The sequence below is a fragment of the Schistocerca americana genome, chromosome X (genome assembly GCF_021461395.2).
Source record: "Schistocerca americana isolate TAMUIC-IGC-003095 chromosome X, iqSchAmer2.1, whole genome shotgun sequence".
In the NCBI taxonomy this organism is placed as follows: domain Eukaryota; kingdom Metazoa; phylum Arthropoda; class Insecta; order Orthoptera; family Acrididae; genus Schistocerca; species Schistocerca americana.
In genome coordinates this window covers 512,797,400-512,820,747 of record NC_060130.1, presented here as the reverse complement: position 1 = coordinate 512,820,747, position 23,348 = coordinate 512,797,400, and the positions used below count along the sequence as shown (strand labels likewise).

Genomic DNA, 23,348 nt, shown 5'->3' with positions numbered 1-23,348 from the left:
ATGGATGTGTGTGATGTCCTTAGGTTAGTTAGGTTTAAGTAATTCTAAGTTTTAGGGGACTGATGACCTCAGATGTTAAGTCTCGTAGTGCTCAGAGCCATTTGAACTATTTGAAATAATAATTCTACGTAATAGTATTTGTAAACTGTGTTCATTAGCATGTGTCAAGCTGGTTTAAGCCATATGAGTTGTGTCAGTGACTGGGTCACGTGTAGGTGTCAGCGTTAAGGTGTGTAAGAAGTTTGATCTAGGGTGGCTAAAGGGTCGAGTGGACCGTAATTCATTGTTATTTACGGATTATAGTATTAAGTTTGTTGTCTGTTCTGTGTGTACTGTCACACGTATCTGTTACGTATTGTGGTTTAGAAGATAGTAGTACATTGCACAAGAATGCCAGACACAAGGTCGGTTTCTACCAGTGAGGCAGCAGCCGAATTAGCAGATCAAGTATCACATTTGCTAGAAGAGAATGTACAGTAGAGAGTGCGTCATGAGGAACTAATGGCACAATTAGAGGCTTTGCACAAAATTCACAGCCAGGTTCGGGTGAAACAAAATCTTCAGTAGGGCAGTGTCACTTTGCAATAGATTCTTCTTTAGCTCTCTTGATTACACCTTTCTCTGGGAGGACAACTGAGGATGTCACGGTATTTATTAGTTATGTCTTGGCTACAGCCAGAATGTGTAATTGGTCAGATGAGGTTCTGTTACGGATGGCTAATATATGCCTTGTTGGTGCAGCGAAGACGTACGTCATGTATCATGAAACACTTGGTAAAGCAACTTCATTTAAGCAATAAATTGAAGGTTTGCGGCAGAGGTACCGTAAACAGAATAGTCCTAGGTTTTTTAGAGAGCAGTTGAGTGGGTTAACATAGAATGTAAATGAAACAGTTGAAAATTTTTCAGACCGAATACGTAGGGTGAACGCTCATACATAAGAGTTAATGGGAAATCCAGACGCTGATTGCGATATCCTGTGGGAATCTGAGAATAAGGTTTTAGATGTGGTTTTTTAGGGGTATTCCTGCGGAATTTTCACGACGCGTTAGGATGGGAGATCCGGATGATTTAACTGCATCATTGCGTATTGCCACCAATTTGCAGGAAGAAGATAGTGTGACGCGAGGACGCACAGATAAAAGGTTGTTTGTTACAGAGAAAACTGCTATCGTTGTGGAAACAAGGAACATGTCAGAGCACAATGCAACCAGGTACATTGCTACGGGTGTTGGCATTTTGGGCATAAAGTGAATGAATGTAGGAGTAGAAAGTGGAATGGCAGGAACAAACGGCAGAACGCGTTAAACCGCACCGGGAATGTTTCGTCCGTCGGAAAGTATTCCCACTAAATAAAAATACTGCAGGACTTATGGCAGAGATGGATTGTTGTTTCAAGGGCATTATAAATAGTAAGAAGTATAAATTTTTGGGCGATACATCTAACATTCTGCGAGGTTTCTGTTTGTTCTAAGTCGTGTCTCCCTACCACTTTCGCGCAACGACGCTCTGAGCGTGTTTTTTTAGGGAATTGACTAGTTTGAACCTGGGGCCTGTTGCTGGTAAGGAGACGCCAGACCACACATGACATGTAGAGTTCAGAAGAGTTCAGTGAGACTAGCGATGATATAACCAAATACTTAATGATTTCTACATCTACATCTACATTTATATTCCGCAAGCCACCCAACGGTGTGTGGAGGAGGGCACTTTACGTGCCACTGTCATTATCTCCCTTTTCTGTTACAGTCGCGTATGGTTAGCGGGAAGAATGATTGTCTGAAAGCTGCCGTGCGCTCTCGAATCTCTCTAATTTTACATTCGTGATCTCCTCGGGAGGTATAAGTAGGGGGAAGCGTCAGCTCCACTGCACTCCCTGTAAAAGAATCTTAATACTAACTAAATTTAGTGGAAGGGGTTCAAGGCTTTCCTATTTTTAGTTAGCTGGTAAAATAAGCAGTTAAGTTTACCATAGGAAATTTTATTCTAATCACAAAATATTGTTTATAAATTGCACTATTGATAAAAGGAAATGTTTTAATACAGGATGATAAAAACCAACTGCGTTCAACAAAAATGTCAACGAATATTCCCTGAATGGGTTTCCAAGTTCTACAATGGATCGAAGGATGACCTATGTCGTATCACATCTATAATCTAGGTTTAAATTAAGTTTCACAAAAGAGAAAACTATCAAAATGGCCTACAGTGTCCCTCAATTATCTTTAATTGCTTATCTAACTTGTCGTAAATTACAGCGGCTGATGTGGCTTCCCAATAAATATATAACAGAAAAATCATCGCGTTTCAGATTTTAACTTACGTAGCACATGTGAATACCATGAGCTTCAATTGACGATCGACACTAGTATTACGTAAAAAGGGGATGTAACAGATGAGACTTCTGCAGTTCTGAGTGAAGCCTTATGCGCTCAAAAATGTGGCATCGCGTGCATTCATTACCTTGTCAGTGTTCGTCAGGGGGCGGCGGCCGGCGCAGCTCCATGCATCTCGCCATCTCGGAAGCAACTCTTTTCTAACTTCTCCTTACTACAAATTACCGAAGTTGGTTTAAAAAAAAAACTATCTGGCTGTTTTTTCATCTGACCACTCAGGGTCTTAATGTTAACCTTAAGCTCCGCCTACAAAAATTCTGTCTATCCAATGAGAAACGTTATACTTTTCGTGGTGGGGCAATGTTTTTAAAGTTTGCAACGTAACAGAGACGCGAAAAAGTCTCACGCTAAAACTTGCGGTTGGTGTGGCCCTTTTAGTGTTATCGTAAGATCTATATGTTCTTCTGGAGGGCTCTAGCTTTTAACATGGGCTGCGGCGTGGTCCTGGCGGTTAGCTGGCGACGTGGGTGTCCGTCCCTTATCGTAGGGCCTTCTAGCTTAACACGGTTCTGCTCTAGGCTTCTGTTCTCGTTTCTCCCCTCGGAACTGCGTCTGTCTCACGGTGGGAAGGTATGACATTTAGGCATTCTTGTGTTAGTCTGTGGTATTCCATTTACTCACTCGTTACTCGTATTACTTTGGTTAATTTAATGTCACGATTTATTCAGAGCTATGTGACATACTACTGGATTTGCTTATCATGTCAGGGTTTTCATGGAAGGTGTTGGATTTGCCTGACATCTTACATACAGGCGCAAATATTTCTGTGGTTAATCTAGACCTCGTGGGTAGGAGAAGATTGGCGACTCCAAGGTATAATCTACGTGGAGTAGGAGACAATGATGTGGCGCCATTAGGGGCAACACGACTCGTTTTTCATATTGGAAATACGGAATTCAGTGAGCAAATTTAGTACTGCCGTCCGTGGGACAAGGTTATTCGGTTATTCTTGGGCTTGATTTCCTGGATAGGCATAATACTAAAATTAATCTTTCGCAGCACACAGTCGAAATTGGCGAAAACTTGTTTCCATTGGATACGACAGCTGTAAGCGTTACAATGTCGCAGAGTGCACCGTTACGTAAGGTATTGCCAAATGAACTGCGTACAAATGCATTAAGGATAGTTACGCATGAAATAGTACATGCTGGTACAGGGAAGTTAGTTTGGGCATCGGTAGACGCCGATGTTCCACAGGAAAGATTGTGTGTGGTTGAGCCACTGTACAACAATGAGATATTGGATGAAATGAATTGTTATATAAGGAGGAGTCTTGCGTGCATATCAGATGTTAATGGGGAACTGATGATTCCGGTTAGCGTGGATAATCTCGAGGTAGATGAAGTGGATCTCTCGAAAGGCTTACTTGTAGCGAACTTAGAGGTACTCGACGAAGAGGATATTGATGGATCACACGGTGTGTGAGTCTGAAATCTTATGGGACTTAACTGCTAACGTCATCAGTCCCTAACAAGGGAACCTCCCCATCGCACCCCCCTCAGATTTAGTTATAAATTGACAGTGTGGATAGGCCTTGAAAAATTGAACACAGATAAATCGAGAAAACAGGAAGAAGTTGTGTGGAACTATGAAAAAATAAGCAAAATATACAAACTGAGTAGTCCATGTGCAAGATATGCAACATCAAGGACGATGTGATCGGAGGAGCGCCGTGGTCCCGTGGTTAGAGTGAGCAGCTAGGGAACGAGAGGTTCTTGGTTCAAGTCTTCCCTCGAGTGAAGATTTTACTTTCTTTATTTTCGCAAAGTTACGATCTGTCCTATTTTGATTAAAGTTCAGTCTTGATCACGTCATGTATGTTTTAATGATACAGGTAACTGGTTTCGGTTCTTTTTACAAAACCATCATCAGACCTGTGGATAAATTTTAAGAAATACTAGATACCAATCTTTAAATAAGATGAAAGTGTCTAATAATGTCAAAATTTAACAAGATAAAATAAAATTAATTATACCCATGGCTCCTTAGGATGGTAGGCGGAGCTCTCCTCGCTGCTATGCAGTCAACTGATGGTTAAGAGTGCTGAGAGTGAGCTTAAATATGCAGAGGCTCCGCCTACTTCCTGTCACACTACTTCACAACTGTCAATCAGCGTTCATAATATGACGCCATCGTCAAAGTATAAAAGTAGGAAATACACTAATAACATCAAATTGATTCATTTAAATGTCTGATTAACAGGTAGTTAGTATGTCTACAGCTTATTTATATTTTGGATAAAAACAGTGAACTACGATTTGTAACAGTTGTGCCCTCTATGGGCAACCTTAATACTATAACAGTGCCAGTTACATCAAAGATGTGAAAGTTTTTGGCGTTGTGGTATATATCGATTATACCGAGTCGCCTACATCACAATTGCATCTTTGTTGGATGCTGCAGAATCGTCTTATTTTAACTGTAGTTTTTATAGCAATATTCTTTATAGCAGTAGGGTAGCAGCCAAGAGTACGTTCCACATTATGTATATCTGAATAACTGATGAAACTAAAAAATTTTTATTTTTTAAAATCATCGATCTAATAGTTTTTGTAATAATGTCAATTTAATATAATTTTTTTTTTTGTGCAGCACATTTTACATACATTGCTTTTGTCATGGGTATAACTAGTCTTATATTTTTTAAAAAACAAAAGAGTAGATGCTTTTATTATAAAATTTTGTCAAAAAGGTCGTAATAATATTTTTCCCGAAAATCTAATTGTTCATTGAGCAGCATTGATGATTTGGTTTTCAAATGAGCATATATCTCGATTTCTTCTAGGATATTCATAAGTAAGCCTTTATTTGCATAATGAAGAACTTGTAAATTCTGTTGTACTGTCCCCTCAGCATGATTATTGAATGCTATATGATGACCAAATATGGACTTTGTTCGTGAGGTACCCGATGTATGTTCTTTGTACCTTACTGCAAAATTTCGACCTGTTTGGCCGATATATATTTTCTCACAGTCTCTACATTGGATCTTGTACACTCCTGATCTGGTATATTTTCCATTATCTTTACTTACGGTATGTCTTAATTTTTGTTGTAAAGTATTGTCAGTTGTAAATGCTATTGTTATTCCAGAATTTTTGAATAAATTAGTAATTCTATCTGATATGTTTCCCATATATGTCATCTTCATATATTTTGGATTACCTATTAGTGGAGTACTTTGTGATTGTTGTACTTTATTAAAAATGATATCTACCTGTCGTGTGTCGAAAGAGTTGGTTTTTGCAATTTGTTTTAAGATGGCCATTTCCTTTTTGATCTCATTAGCTTCTAGTGGTAATTTTAGTATTCGGTGTATCATAGACTTAAAAAATGCTTCTTTATACTTGTCAGGATGACATGATGTGGCATTAATAATAACATCAGTGGTTGTAGGTTTCCTGTATATGGTGAATAATTGTTTCCCATTGTTATTAGTTATAGTGAGATCTAAGTAGTTAATAGATTTTCGATTTTCATGCTCAACTGTAAATTGTAACTTTGGATGCATAGAGTTTAATTTTATAGCAAGTTTCTCAATTTCATCTTTTGAACCATTATAAAGCAATAATGTATCGTCTACATATCACTTGTAATATATGATTTTATTTGCGATATCAGGGTTATTTTTCAGGAATTGCGTCTCAATGTGGTTCACGAAAATGTCTGCAACTGTCCCAGCTAAAGAATTTCCCATTGCTAAACCATCTTTCTGACAATAGATTTTAGTATTAAAAGAGAAATAATTGTAATCTAAAGTGCATTCAAGCAGTTCTATAAATTCGATTATTTCGTCTTTAGTTATATTTTTGTATTGTATTAAGTTATCCCTAATTATATTAATCGTCTCATTAATGGGTATATTTGTATATAAATTTTTAATATCTAATGAGGCGAAACTTGCATTAGTTGGAATGTCTATATTATGGATTTGTTGTGCTAGTTCATAACTGTTTTTGATACTGAAATTGCCGTCATATGTATAGAATGCTTTCAAAATTTTATTAAGTTTCATATTTAGTTTATATGAAGGACTACTTTTGTAGTTGACAATAGGTCGTATAGATTTCTCTTTTTTATGCAGTTTAATCTGTGATCTTAATTTAGGTATGTGGGGATTCATATTTTTCATCATATTCTTTTCTTCATGGGGCAAGAGGTGATTGTTTTCATCGACTAATTTCTTGATCTTTAACTGGAACTTTGGAGTGGGGTCTTTAGTTACTTCAACGATCCCATTTTCATTAAAAAATGAGAGTGTTTTAAATATATAATCGTCTTCTTTAATAATAACAAAGGTATTTCCTTTATCGGCCTTTACCACAGTTGCTTTCTCTGCTAGTAGTTTATTATTGATATTTTTAAGTGTTTTATCTTCAGTTTTTCTATGCAGTTTATTTTTCTCTTTTAAAATTAAATCCTTCGTTTTCAGGGCTATCTTGCATACTTCGGGTTTATTTATTTTCGATACTTTGCTTGTTGTTATAACATCAGCAATTATGTGTTTAACATTCGTATTATTTAGTGGGGGAGTTAAGTTATATTTTAAGCCTTTGTCAAGTAGCGACATTTCGGACTTTGTGAACTGAATATCTGTAAGATTCATTGTCCTTGGATAAAATTGATGTATGTTGTTGACCTTTTCTAAAAGCTTATTTTGTTGTTTAGCTACGAGTAAATCAATTTTTCTCTTATGTCTTTGGGTAATCGCTTTACATAAAAAGTCTATTTTCTCATCAATGCTGCTTAGTAAAATAGAAAAAAATCAAAGGTGAGAGTTCATTACTTAGCATTAAATGCAGGCTATACATTTCGACATTTAAAAGATCTTTTATTTTAAAAGCTTCTCTAATTTCAGATTTAATCCATAAAATACTACTCTTTTGTTGTACATACGTTACATTACTAGATTTGGATTGGATATCGATTCTAGCATATTTTGGTATGATATGTTCCATGAGGCAAGTTTTATTAAATTTAATTTTCATACCAAGTTTCATAATTTTGGTTCTAATATTTCTAAACCTTTTGTAATTTCCAATTGCCTGACTAGACAAATTTTGTACAATTTTGGTAAACATTTTTGGAAAGCAGTGATCAATTAATTGTTATATTTTGATTAAAGTTCAGTCTTGATCACGTCATGTATGTTTTAATGATACAGGTAACCGGTTTCGGTTCTTTTTACAAAACCATCATCAGACCTGTGGATAAATTTTAAGAAATACTAGATACCAATCTTTAAATAAGATGAAAGTGTCTAACAATGTCAAAATTTAACAAGATAAAATAAAATTAATTATACCCATGGCTCCTTAGGATGGTAGGCGGAGCTCTCCTCGCTGCTACGCAGTCAACTGATGGTTAAGAGTGCTGAGAGTGAGCTTAAATATGCAGAGGCTCCGCCTACTTCCTGTCACACTACTTCACAACTGCCAATCAAATTGACATTATTACAAAAACTATTAGATTGACATTATTACAAAAACTATTACAAAAACTATTTAGTTTCATCAGTTATTCAGATATACATAATGTGGACCGTACTCTTGGCTGCTACCCTACTGCTATAAAGAATATTGCTATAAAAACTACAGTTAAAATAAGACGATTCTGCAGCATCCAACAAAGATGCAATTGTGTTGTAGGCGACTCGGTATAATCGATATATACCACAACGCCAAGGACTTTCACATCTTTGATGTAACTGGCACTGTTATAGTATTAAGGTTGCCCATAGAGGGCACAACTGTTACAAATCGTAGTTCACTGTTTTTATCCAAAATATAAGTAAGCTGTAGACATACTAACTACCTGTTAACCAGACATTTAAATGAATCAATTTTATGTTATTAGTGTATTTCCTACTTTTATACTTTGACGATGGCGTCATATTCTGAACGCTGATTGGCAGTTGTGAAGTAGTGTGACAGAAAGTAGGCGGAGCCTCTGCAAATTTAAGCTCACTCTCAGCACTCTTAACCATCAGTTGACTGCATAGCAGCGAGGAGAGCTCCGCCTACCATCCTAAGGAGCCATGGGTATAATTAATTTTATTTTATCTTGTTAAATTTTGACATCATTAGACACTTTCATCTTATTTAAAGATTGGTATCTAGTATTTCTTAAAATTTATCCACAGGTCTGATGATGGTTTTGTAAAAAGAACCGAAACCGGTTACCTGTATAATTAAAACATACATGACGTGATCAAGACTGAACTTTAATCAAAATATAACAATTAATTGATCACTGCTTTCCAAAAATGTTTACCAAAATTGTACGATGTGTCCGTTTATTCATTGACGTCTCTGTTCACTGTAATAAGTTTAGTGTCTGTGCTTTACGACCGCACCGCAAAACCGTGCGATTAGTAGACGAAAGTACGTGCCCCTCCAATAGGAACCGAAAATAATTGATTGCAAGGTCATAGGTCAACAGAGGAAAACACGTCTGATATATTCTATACGACACTGCTGACGGTATGTGCGTCACATGACAGGAATATGTTGTCGACCCACCTAACGTGCACACCTGGCGGATGGGTAAAAAAATTCTTCTACCTTGCCCAATTTAGGTGTTCTTGTGAATGTGATAATCACTCCCAAAAAAGTGATGAAAACATAAGAGTTTGTCACATAAACTGCAACAAATGAATGCAAGAGTTTCACAGTCGCACAGTTTTCCCTGTGCTCTGTCAAAACATATGTTTTTTTACGTTTTCAAATGTTTTCGTGTGTAGACCGTCAAATCCTGCATATGTCCAAGCTAATCTGAACATGTCCTGGAATTTTGGAGAGCGAAGTTGAATATGTGTGAGTGCCTGAACTTTGATAATTGTCTGTAAATAAAAAATTAAACTTTTTACTTGAGGGAAGACTTGAACCAAGGACCTCTCATTCCGTAACTGCTCACGCTAACCACGGGACCACGGCGCTCATAAGCTCACATTTTCCTTGATGTTGCCTACATTGCGCATGGACTACTCAGTTCGTATATTTTGCTTATTTTTTTCATAGTTCCACACAACTTCTTCCTGTTATCTCGATTGATCTGTGTTCAGTTTTTCAAGGCCTATCCCTGTGCCAACGTACAACTAAATCTGAGGTGGGGTGCGATGGGGAGGTTCCCTTGTAAGCTTACACACTACTTAACCTAAATTATCCTAAGGACAAACACAGACACCCATGCCCGAGGGAGGACTCGAGCCTCCGCCGGGACCAGCCGCACAGTCCATGACTGCAGCGCCACAGACCGCTCGGCTAATCCCGCGCATCACATGGTGATCATGGCGTCAAACAATCCGTTAATGCAGATATACTACGGAGCAAGGTTAGTCACATGAAGGATGGAGAGTGGGAAGGCATGGAAGCTTTATTGTTGCAGTATATAGATTTATTTGATTCGAATGGGCCACTACCAACAACACTTATCACACAGCATCGTATTCCAATAGGGGATAAATCGCCAGTGTATAAAAAGCTGTACAGGATTACAAAGCATCTACAACCAATAGCAGAAGAGTTCATTGACCAGCAGCTGCGTGAAGGTATCATAGAACGTAGCGATAGTGCTTGGTCCAGCAATATAGTCGTGGTCTCCAAAAATCAGTTGACGATACAGAAAAGTATAGATTTTTTTGCGACTGTCCATTTTTAAATGCATGATCTACAACGGATGCATATCGAATTCCTAACATTAATGATACGTTAGACAACCTTGGAAATTGTAAGTATTTTTCAACGATAGACCTTAGAAGCGGCTACCACCAGATGATAGGCATAAGACTCCGTTCACAGCCATTTCTGGACATTACCAATATCGGAGAATGACGTTTGGTTTGCAGAATGCTTCTGCTACTTTTCAAAGGTTACTGGATGATGTCCTTCGTGGTTCAAAACTCAAAATTCGTTTGGTCTACCTGGATGATGTAATATTACATTCAAAAACAATGGAAGAACACATTAAAAGTTTAAATGAAGTGTTTAGTAGGTTAAGAGCAGAACGTCTTACCTTAAGTGTAGAGAAATGCCATTTCGCACAAGCCTAAGTAACGTATCTATTGTGGTATCACCGCCAGATACCACACTTGCTAGGTGGTAGCCTTTAAATCGGCCGCGGTCCGTTAGTATACGTCGGACCCGCGTGTCGCCACTATCAGTGATTGCAGGCCGAGCGCCGCCACACGGCAGGTCTAGAGAGACTTCCTAGCACTCGCCCCAGTTGTACAACCGACTTTGCTAGCGATGGTTCACTGACAAAATACGCTCTTATTTGCCGAGACGATAGTTAGCATAGCCTTCAGCTACGTCATTTGCTACGACCTAGCAAGGCGCCATTACCAGTTACTATTGATACTGAATCATGTACCGTCAAGAGCGACGTTCACCAGTAATGGATTAAAGTTAAGTATTCCACCAGCTACGTCCGTTTTTTCTAAATTCTAATTTCCTTGTCCTGTTCCAGACCTCACGCCAACCTGCGTGAGCTAAAACGCGTGCCTTTCGGCTTCCTCTAGTAACACGTTGTTGGCTCTCCTGCCAACCACAACATCTATGTCATATTATTACAAGAGATGGAGTCAAAACAGATCCTAGGCTTGCATCAGCCATACGTGATTTTCCAGCGCCAGAGACTACTAAGCAATTGCAATCTTATCTTGGTTTGTGTAATTACTACTTTAAATTTGCAAAGGGTTTTGCTCAAATCTTACGACCATTAACCAGGTTGCCTAAGAAAGGAGTTGGTTTCCAATGGTCACCACAATGTAAAGAGGCTTTCGAGATACTTAAGAAAATTTTTATGTCAGATCTTGTGTTAGTGTTTCCTGATTTTGAACGTGGTTTCATATTGGCACATGACGCATCTAATATCGCGTTGGGTTGTGTATTAAGTCAAAATACAGGTGTAAATGAATGTCCAGTGGCGTATGCTTCCACGCAGTTAAATAAAGCAGAAACAAATTATTCCACAACAGAGAAGGAAATGCTAGCTGTCATTTACAGAATTTCATACTTTCGTTGTTATTTGTATGGTCGGAAATTCAAAGTTGTCGCGGACCATGCTTCTCTCAGATGGTAAGTAGGGTTAATGGATCCATCAAGCCGATTGGCGAGATGGGCACTGAAATTAAATGAATTAGACTAGAGGTTGAAAATACCGCTTCAGTTGTAAATTTCTTTTGTTATCAAGACCGGTTTCGGGCTCTCATAAGCCAATCATCAGGTGTCTCAACAGTTCTGTGGCCACCGAGCGCCACGGTGGACGTGTAATAGGAGCGGTTTGCTTCCTATGAGCGCAGAACTCCCTATTCTGCGCTCATAGGCAGCAAACCGCTCCTAGTACACGTCCACCATGGCGCTCGGGGGCCACAGCACAGTTGCGACACATGATGATGGGCTTATGAGAGCCCGAAACCGTCGTGATAATAAAAGAAATTTACAACTGAAGGGGTATTTTCAACCTCTAGTATAATGCCCAGTTGTGGATGTTCGTCCAACAGGATAATTTGTAAATGAATTCGATTATGAAGTGATTCATGAATTGGAAACTTCAAATAAAAATGCTGACGCGCTAAGCAGAAAGGTTGCAGCTGTACACGTAATAGATTTTGATCGGATTGACAGGATAAAGTCACAACTAGCTGACAGAGAGTGTGCATTGTTTTGCATACAGCCACAGTTTGAAATACAAGAACTACAAAGTGCAGACCACGCGTTGTCATTCCTGCAGTGCTGAGACAGGAAGTGTTCTGTCAGGCTCATGACCACGTATTATCAGGTGACGGAGGTAAACGTACAACAGATCGACGAATAGCTGAAAGATTCTGGTAGAAGACACATCACAATGATGTAGCGCAATATGTAAAAAAAGTGTGTTCCATGTGTGCAACTATTGGATTTAAGTCATCAAAAGATTGAGTTACAACGACTGCCTGAAGAAGATAGACCATTTTCTTTTTTAGGGTTAGACATTCTGGGACCTTTTAACAAAACACCTGCTGGGAACAAATTTGTTTTTACAATTTTGGGTCATTTTCACGTTATTTAGTTATGTTAGCTATTCCTGATCAGAAGACTAGTACAGTAGCACAGGCAGTGGTGAACAATTGGCTACTGAAGTATGGTATACCTGAAACTATTATTACAGTCCATGGAAAACATTTTGTATTTGAACTGCTGAAACAACTATGTCAGTTATTACAAAATAAGAAGTTATGTACCAGTCCATTTCATCCTCAAGAGGGTGAACTGAACGAGTTCACAGTACGTTATCTAAAATGTCGAGCCACTGCGCTGACTCACAGCATTTAAACTGGGATGACTACTTTAACCTAACAATGCAAAAGTTTATTCTGGAACGGGTCTCTCGCCATACGAAGTTGTATGTGGTAGGAAAATACCATCTCCTTTCCATGTGCTCCTACATAAACTGGGTCTACAATGTGACCCAGTGAAAGAATTTGCAAAAAAGTTAAAAGAAATTAGGAAAATGGTGAAATACGACAATACAAAAGTGTTAGGAAAACAAGAGTGTACTGGGCAAAGAGCAAGTAAACTACCACAGTACAGAATAGGACAATGGGTATTGTTAACTAATCCTTATACTCTAATAGGCGAAACTAAGAAATTTTTGACTAAGTATCAAGGACCGTACCAAGTTGTTGAAATGACTTTGCCGGTCAACGTAAAATTGCAGTTCCCAACAAGAACTTCGATAGTGCATGTCAATCAAGTCAAACCATTTAAGGGTGTAGTTGACGCCTTGTCGCAAATCTCTTCAAACAATCCCGGAAGATCAGATCATGATGATGAGGATGATGTTTGGTTTTGGGGCGTTCAACTATGCGGCCATCAGCGCCCATACAAACTCCAATTTTTACATAGTCCATTTATTTTTGCACAGTCCAATCTAGCTACCATCGCGGACGATGATGATGAAATGATGAGGACAATACAGACACCCAGTACCGGGCAGAGAATATCCCCAACCCGGCTGGGAATCGAAGCCAGGACCCCGTGATCCAGCGGCAGCGACGCTAGCCACTACACCACGAGCTGCGGACCTGAAAGGTCAGAAGGACGAAAGAAGCAACTACCTAAGAAGGATATACCTTATTCATTTACATCTAGGGGTAAGTAAATTAGGATTCTCCAGTGTAATCCAAGTATCATGATAGTTGTTATTACGTTAGTATGATTTTTTCTTCTATTATACTGTTTTGTCTTTAGTTAGTTCTTTAAAGGAGGGAGGGGAGTGATGATGTTTACCTTTCTCTCAGGTTACGTGCCGAGATACTGGCCAGAAAAATTCTTCTGTGCGTATCACTGCTATAGGCCTAACGACACAAAGGAGATATAATGCAGAATGAACCCCTGCAGAATGGTATCCTGTTCGTTAGAAAAGTAGATGCCCTACGAACAAGCCACAATTGGATAATTGAGTTTGAATTTGGTGTTTGGGGCGTGAGCAACGAAGTAAGAAGACTACAAGACAGGTTTGTTGCACTACAGAGAGAGGTGGATAGAGAAGGACTGTTGGAGGATATGAAAAGTAAGAACCAGGAGTTGTAACTCTCGTATGAAAAACTGAGGACTCAATTGCAACAGCTAAACGAAATTTTACCGTGAGCATCAGTACGAAGGAAGCGAGCTTGGTTAGATGCAGGAGGAAAGCTGTTAAAGATGGTTCAAAAAAATGGTTCAAATGGCTCTGAGCACTATGGGACTTAACATCTATGGTCATCAGTCCCCTAGAACTTAGAACTACTTAAACCTAACTAACCTAAGGACATCACACAACACCCAGCCATCACGAGGCAGAGAAAATCCCTGACCCCGCCGGGAATCGAACCCGGGAACCCGGGCGTGAGAAGCGAGAACGCTACCGCACGACCACGAGATGCGGGCATTTAAAAATGGTATTTGGGACAGAAGATAATGAAGATATAGAGAGTATCCGCAGTAAGATTCAGAGTGTACAAGAATTAGAGAGGATATGAGAACAAAAGTCCGCAGCTCGTGGTCCTGCGGTAGTGTCCTCGCTTCCCACGCCCGGGTTCCCGAGTTCGATTCCCGGCGGGGTCAGGGGTTTTCTCTGCCTCGTGATGACTGAGTGTTGTGTGCCGTCCTTAGGTTAGTTAGGTTTAAGTAGTTCTAAGTTCTAGGGGACTGATGACCATAGATGTTAAGTCCCATAGTGCTCAGAGCCATTTGAACCATTTGAGAACAAAAGTAAAATGGCACACGACACAAATAGGGAATGGAGCAAGGAATATTCAATGTGGTTAGAACAGTAAGAAATTTAACAGCGAAATTAGAGAAGTATGCACGTCGAAACAGAAATGTTCTGAATAGTAATTTAGAGAAGATTCACACTCATTTGAGTAGTTGAGATGATAAAATGCTAGTAGCCACATCACTACGCACTCTAGCGAACACATAAGGCGACGCAAGATTAGAGGTAGAGACATTACATGAGGCAATACACCATGCCACTCATGGACAGTTGAGTTCAAAATTAATTAAAAAAAAAGTGTGTGAAATCTTATGGGACTTAACTGCTAAGGTCATCAGTCCCTAAGCTTACACACTACTTAACCTAAATTATCAAGGACAAACACACATACACCCATGCCGCAGGGAGGACTCGAACCTCCGCCGGGACCAGCCGCACAGTCCATGGCTGCAGCGCCACAGACCGCTCGGCTAATCCCACGCGGCAACATTAGTAAGTCCACAGCAGATTCTCGTAGCATTACAACAAGCACAAAGAGACTTTGCCGAAGGGTTGCAGCGTATCGTACCAATAACGAGTAGGAATACAGCTTTATTTTATCGTATAAGTTATTCTAGAAGTAACCACTGATCAAGCTAGGATAAATGTTAGAACTAAATTTCCAGTAGCAGGAATGAATGCACAATACCAATGTTACACGATACATCAATATACAATAAAGTAGAGTAAAATTCAGAAATGGGTACTGTTACAAACATGAGAAATGGTCCATACATGGGATGTGTCTCTATCAACTGTCTGCGTGATTTTGAGTTACTCCCGTAGCCAGCAAGATCTCCGTATCTGTCCCCAATAGATCATTTGTGGAACCAGCTCGGACATTAACCCCGTCCCAGTGGCAGTATCGAGGATGTCAATGACCGGCTACAACATATGTGGGCCAACTTGACTTAGGAGGGGATACAACGGCCTATGACGTGAATCAGCGCGTGCATGCGTGCCAGAGGGCGTGAAACCTCATAAGGATAAGTGCTCTGATACTGACAAGTTCTTTATAATTTTGACTCGATTTTGTAATCACCAAAATAACGTCGCACACCCTCTCAACCTGTGAAGTTTCATTTCGTTTCTTCCACTCCTTCTGGGCACTGTACTTTTTTTGTCATGCTGTGTATTATCCTCTACATTCCAGTTCAACAAGCAACTCGACGTTACACTTTAACAGGTCTGTCTGAGTAACTTAAAATTAATTGGATATTGACTAACGGAATTCTGTGCTTACACTAAACTCAAAATGACTGATTTGTTTTGTTTATGAATACATTAATAAAGTAATGTGCAACTCGAGGGTCAAGATACACTAAATGATTGCATTAAATCGAACTAAACATCGACATATTAATAGAACGTGAAACATCTTTAAATCAAAGTCGGATGCAAATAAGATAGGATTACTGATTCCTTATTATGAAACAGGATTTAATAGCAAAGCAATAAAGGACTGCGTCTGTGAAAGGAGGAGCATTTAATGCTGCTAGATAAATATTGACGAAGTATTAGAGATTATCACAATGTGAAACGACTGGAGCTAGTGACTGAATCAGAGTCGAATAACTCTAAACAGGTTCACCTGTAAAGAGAAGAACAAAACGGCTGATAGAGCTGATTGGATTCAGGACCTGGAAAGACCACACTACATTAACGCTGCAACAAAACAAATAATCTTCTTTGGTTCTGTTTAAAATAACAAGCACAAGAGAGACAGTCTAGTTCGAAAGAAACAAGAAGAGGGAAAACAGTCCTTATAAGTGCGCGTAGAGGATAATGGGACAGATTTATTAGAGGTGCAGTTTACGATGTACGAGTACATCTGCGACAAGATTTCAAGTTCAAAATTATGATGTATTTAACTAAATAGAAGTCCCTATAAATGACATTACAGATACAATTTTGAAAACATATTACTCGAAATTGTGGTGCAATAAAGAATCAGAGACCTAGGACGGTTTTGCTTCAGATGCTCAAACGGTAAGCCATCTGAATGCATCAAAATTGTTTGACGCCATAAATAAGTCTAAAAATAGAGCAAGCCTTGTCCTGGAAGGTTTTAGGATAAAAAATACTCGGCAAGAAGTTGAGAGCGAAGCATTTCGTCGATTGCGGAGTCTTTAGAGACGAAGCATTAACACAAAGGGAACACAAAGACGTCTTAACGAAGGTACTTTTCCAGCAGTCGTCTGAAGGGATTTGAGGAAACCACGCAAAACCTAAACCAGGATGTCCACACGGGATCTCAACCCTAAATTTCCCGAATACAAGCCCAAAGTCTCTAGAACTGCGTCATATCCCTGTGTCATGCCACCTTCAGTACTAACCTTTATTGTATGTAAAGGAAATTAGAGCAGCAATTTGAGTAAGAGTGGAAAACTGGCTAAACTTTACTAAATTAGATATGTGATCGTCACTAACGCACTGGGCACGAATTGTGGCACATTCAGTATGCCATCTGACTATCTAAATAGCGAACAGATTCTGGTTTCCGTGATAAGGTTTAATGACTGCGTATGGTGACCTTGTATTTGTGTGCTCGAGCTGAGAAACAGAAGCGGAACTTCTTATGGGTTTGCTGTGTAGCTCAGTTGTAAAGAACTTCACGAAAATCAGTAAAGTATTTCACTAAGTCTTAGTTTACTACTGCCTGCTGAAGTAAAATCCAGCATGTGCTCTCCCAGTGACTTATTAATCTATGCCAACACCGAACCATTGTCTTTCAGTCGTATATATGAATGAATGACACTTGGGCTGTTTACTTTTCAAGACCGCCACCTACTTTGGGAGGAATTGTACGGAGATTCCTGGGCACACATCACGTGCTACCTCTTTCGGTTGAGAAGGTGGGGCAGCTGGGACAATGTAATTAAAAGCGGTTGTGGCTTTGCAGAAGGATTCATTATCTCATAACCACACAGGGCTTCTGCGTGAGAGAGCGGGGACGATGGCACTGAAAGGTGACTATACAGGGATTCATGTCCATGGCAAGGCAGCTGAACAGCTGCAACCGGTTGACGGTGAACAGCAGACGAGAGTTAAGGTCTACCGCCGACGATGGTTAATGCTTCTGATGTACGTTCTGTTCTCCATGTCCAACAACTGGCAATGGATGCAGTACACAATAGTCGGAAACGTTGTTCGAAAATATTACAATGTGGACAATTTCGCTGTCGACTGGACGTCTGTCATATACATGCTGGCGTCCGTGCCTTTCATCTTCCCTGCGTCTCTTTTCATCAGTAAAAAGGTACGTAGTCGGAGTTATATTTAGTCAGTACGCCATACTGAAAAGCTGTGACTTAATTTTGTTAATGTTGGTTGAAAAATTTCAACTGGGCATGCTAATAAAACGAGGTAATTTTTCCTTTAGTGTACATAATTACTTTCTGTGTGGCACATTTTCTAGCACAAGTCACCTAACTCGATGCTATTTCAACACCTTGCGTGTCCGACGTGTCAGAAATATGAGTATAGTGTCAGTGATTACACTGAGTTCCTGTAGCGTGTAGTGCCGTGTTTATCTTGCTGAGAGACTGAAAGGAGAAAGAATAACCCGGTATCAACATATGGACCACTCTCGGATGGTAACATAGAGGACACAGAGTTTAATCTGCCGGAATGATCGGCATCAGACGTGTCATATTCCGTCATTAGATGAGATTCTGCAGAGAGGTATGGCAGCTAACTCGGGGCAATGACATACAGTCTGTTGTTGACAATCAGGATGTCACCAACTCTTGTCCCCTTACCATCTCTACACTGATGGTGAAAATTCTTCTGCCACCGGTATTAGAACCTGCTACATGGGACGGAAGATACCTCACTAGCACACGTTAATGACATACTTTACAAGACGAGTAACCTTAGTTCAAATCTGTTATAAGGTAGCTGGGTATGCCCAGGTATGTATATATTCCAGTCTTCTAGTGGTCCATCTCCTCCTCCCACACTCTGTCCCCACGTTATAACCATTGCCTGCTCTTCGAATATGGGGTGCCTAGGAAACCGGCTTCTCGGATCGCTAGACAACAATTCAAGCAAATCGTATTAATGAGTTTTATTACGAAAAGTAGATGACAATACTTAACTTTGTGTTAAACAGATGCGCAGCAATCAAAGGGCGACAGACAAAATAGACACTGTTCCTCTGTATATACAATTCCTTAGTCGCTGATCTTGAAGTGCCTAGTCTTGATGTTACTGCAGAACCGGCGCGACCAGTCGGCGCGGCGCTTATGTCCTCTTCACACAGACGCCGCTGCCGTCCTGGAGAGGGGTCGGTCAGCGTGCAGTTGACTTCACAGCCACGACTTCTCCACAGCCCTCTCTGCTCTCTCGTTTCCGACTGACGTGTCGGAGCTTAACTTTACGCTGTAACAGGATATTAGGTGGAGTTACTCCTGACACTGACAACAGATCCAGCCACATACGAACTGAGTTACAGAAATTATGAAAAATCTTCACCGATACAAGTGACTTCGAAATGACTAAGACGAGCGCGTTCGGGACAAGCAAAGTTCAAATATTTTTCGGTAATACGGATTTAGATTTTTAAAGTTTACATAAATCATTTCAGGTAAATACAAGGATGGCCTTTTCCTGTCCAGTCCTTCTCCACCGGAGTTACCGCCCAGTCTATAAGGACTTACTATTGACGAGACTTTCAACGCTAAGCTTCTTTTCGAACCATGGTTTGATGTCATCTCTCCCAAATAAATATCATTATCATCAACATTGCAGTTCACATTTGGAATAAATGTTGTACAATCTTTACAGCACAGAAACGTTGACAGTAATATGTATGCATAGGCCCTGCGTAGAATCGCAGTTCCTTTTTTTTTGGGGGGGGGGGGGGGGGGGGGGCAGGCTGTCTTGGTGCATGGTTCCTATTTGAACTAGGAACATGGGGTGAAAAGTTTTTGGTTTAGCCCGGACCAGCTGCCATTTATACAGTCTTTCGAATATCTGTCTTACTGGATCTATGTTACAGTATATTAACCAAGGTTTGAACGACAAACCGGAGTTGGCGTCAGGCAAATTGTGCGAATCGATTAATTCCTTTTACAAAAGAGTTTAATTGGGTTGAAATAAATGCTCAGTTAATGGCACCATTTGTATTTGCACTGTTCGGATTTTAGGTGCAAAAACAGTCTCCCTCGTTCGGATTTTATGTGCAAAAACAGTCGCCTTCAAATAACTGTGGACTGGAACGAGACTGATAGATCAAATTTCGTCCACCTGTGTATCTGACTTTAGCCTAAGATAAGTTTTAACCATTTGAAAAAAAATCTTGCTTCGTTAGAAGGTTTCTGAAGTGCGTCATTTCTATACCTTAAACCTGTATTAATCGGTTCAAACTTTGCAAGAAGGTAGATAAAATCAAAAGAAAAATTTTTATCCAGTAAATAATATTTATCCGTTGTCGAGATATGATGATTTGAAGTCGAGCTAAATGTACCATGTAACATTATTCTCACGTGAACTGAGTGCGCGGAAACGGTTTAACGTGCATCAAATAAATTTAAAAAAAAATGAATTCTTGAGATAAAGTTGAAAACTCTCTTTCAAAAATGTAGCTTCATTTGGATTTTAAGTGCAAAAAACATGTTTTGTGAGTTTTTCTTACTCACGACGCTTCTGTGTTTCAGACTTCTGCGAATCGAAACAAATTTTGTAAGAAGGCAGAAAGACACATGTAATTAACGGTCGTAATCTTGTTTTCTGAAGGCTTTATCCGTTCCTACGATACAGCTTTCCAAATTTAGACATAAAATGCATGTAAAATGTGATTTGACTCGAATCGTACGCGCTGAGATGTTTTAAAGTGATACAAATAATAATAAAAATATGTTCTTACAATAACTGTAAGGAACGGTGGCAAAAAGTTTTCATCGTTCGGCTTTTACATGCGAAATACCACGCCTTTGAACATGAAACAGTGTTTCGTAGAAAAGCGTTACAATTTAAGCGCTGCGTTTGGATATAATTTTAAAAAATGGTTATTGTATTCGATTATTGTTTCGTTGCTAATACGTTAAAAATTTCATTCAGCAGTCGCTTAAAATATCGAAAAATCTTTGGACTTGCGAAACAATGCGTGTACCAAACCAAAATTATGTTCAGCCCCATACAAAACGATACACTGTTCGATCGAGCATTTAAAGCTTTATAGATGATGACACAGAAAATTAAACTAACCAGAAAATTACTATCAAAGTAATTATCAGACAAAAGGTCGCCTTATTTCTAACCAACAGAAAATGTTTTACTGCATTTTCTTCTAAAAATAGTATGCTATCTCGTTGAAAATTTATTTTTGGACAAAACAAGCTTAAGTTCGTCGGTTTTCATACAGGATTGAATAGTTGATCGTATCTTGTAGTGAATAGATTGTTTCATAGTTGTTCTGCTTATTTCAGCCAATCATACTCATACTTAATTCGGCTTGGTTGTTGCAACATTTCGCACCAAAATAATTCACGTTAATTTTTTATGGTGATGGTTTCTTAAGTTTCAATTTTTATAATTTGACACTTTAAACAAACATTATCAAGAATTTTAAGATAAGAAATAATTACAAGCTGTATGCTTTTCAATAGTTTGTTTAGCGCAACAAATAATATTCACCTCTTAATATAGTAAGCTTTTAAGTAATTTTATCTACGCAATACGGTCGAATCGTAAGTTTATCTACGTGATATAAACTATTTACATACATTATTATCATCAACTCTGCACAGTATTTAATATTTCATTCTGTATTGCACCTTTTTTTGTGCACTGTATTAAGTATTTACGGTTGTTTTCCATACGTTTGTGTATACAGTCTCGTGCGTATATGAATAAAACGTGTGTAACTATAAAACGAAAAAATTAAAAAACAATAAGAAATTAAACACAAAAAAAATTAAAAATGTAAAACAGAAACAATAAAAACTGGAGAATTAGAAAAAAATTAAAGTAAATAAAACAAAAAACATCCTGTTGGTATGTGACCTTGATGTGGTGGTGAGGCTTGTGCACTCTGAGGACACAGAAACCTATACTGGACAGGTTCGACCATACCAGGCAAGTATCGACTGGCATGGACAGTACCCATTCCATGTGCCAGGCTGGAAACGGTGATGCGAAATGGGCGGAGCCACTCTAGTTAAATATCTGTTCACATTAGATCCCTGCCATTCATGAAACTTAGTACTGTAGTCTGCAACATAGCTGTCTGTTGGTAAGAACCTAGTGAGTGTATTTAGATTTTGCATCTGATACTTTTGTATCTAACAGTGATTCGGATTTCTTGCTTAGCCCAACTACCGACACAGAAGTAAGATACCCAAGGTTCATATCACAGCAGAGGACGCCCCCGCCCCCCCCCCCCCCCCCCGTCGCGGGCATGGCGTGTGAGCGAGACCCACGAGAAAGAAACGACAGCACGTGACACTGCAAGTCTTACAAGTGCCAGCAGTCATCTCTAGAAGGGAGCGAGCAATTATTTTAGACGAGTTTAATAATTCTTAACTGCGCATTTAAACGTATACAAGCTCTCGATAGCACACGACTAAGTTAAGACCTTTAGTGGCTACCTTTTGATTGACGTATTGAGTTCCTGTGGGCCTGCACGGAGCCGAGAGTTCAAGAATTATGGCGGACAAGGCGACTAGTGTGACGTCACAGGTTCGTTGCGCGACACGTATTTTTAGTTGGGCCCTCGTGTGTGCCTATCTACTGACGCGAGAGTTCCTGTAAATACCGCAGCCCCGCATTTGTCCGGCAGTTCTCGCTATTCTCTGAAGTGGTCGATATGCACCATTGACAGTAGAGTGATTCATCTGCCCTGTGTTTATATTTTTTTGATTCGCATCGCTCCCTGAACTGTTTTCACTCCCTTACGTCGACTTCCGCCACATTCTGGACATTTCCTCTGGCTGCCCATTCACTTCGTGAACTCTACTGACGTCTACCACAGGAATCACCTGTTTGTTCCACAGGTCTCTGCGTCACCGCCAGTTCAAGTGATCCTAAACCGTGTTTACCTATGCAGAGCAAGGCAGAAAAGTGGCGACGAGGACTTGCTCACTGTGAAACCATTTAGTGTGAGGCATGCATCCTGAATTCCTAAAAATATGGCAGCAGCAATTGCGGCAGTAGTTGCAGCAGCAGCAGCAACAGCAGAACAGGAGTGAGAATTCCAGCAACAACAACTGGAATTGCTCTTACAGCTACCACAAAACCAATAAAAGTCTGCAAGCTGTAGCATGTCGCCCCATCCCTCCCCCTCTCCTCCCCCCGCCGCTCAATCATTCGCTTGCTCCGACGAGGCAAACTGGAGTTCGGAAGTTTATTTACGTGCTTCACCGCCAGTGACAGTGATCGTAAGCGGTGTTATAACTATGTAGAGTATGACAGAAAAGATATTACTGGACTGTTTGTATTAGCCCACAGTAAAGTTAGCATTATGAAACTTACTTTGACAGTTCGAGATCGCTGCACTTCCTACATCGTTCGCTATGCCTGTTGTTGTGGTGTATCCACAAGAATACAAACAGAAGAACTTTCTTTTACATTGTTCAAATAAAATATGACTTCGGCTTTGTACTTCACAATATGCAAAGTACACTTTTACGTGTAGCAGCAGAACCACAATACTGTTTCGCTTGATTATAGTAA

At 39.6% G+C, this 23,348-nt stretch overlaps 1 protein-coding gene across 1 annotated transcript in view; it reads left to right on the top strand.

Annotated features, from left to right (window-relative positions):
* The first annotated feature begins 17,628 nt into the window (after positions 1 to 17,628).
* Positions 17,629 to 23,348, top strand: part of LOC124556104 (uncharacterized MFS-type transporter C09D4.1-like) — a 95,047-nt gene continuing 89,327 nt past the window's right edge. The window contains exon 1 of the mRNA XM_047130128.1: positions 17,629 to 17,931. Within this exon, the coding sequence (XP_046986084.1) occupies positions 17,629 to 17,931 (303 nt within the window). The remainder of the gene's footprint in view (positions 17,932 to 23,348) is intronic.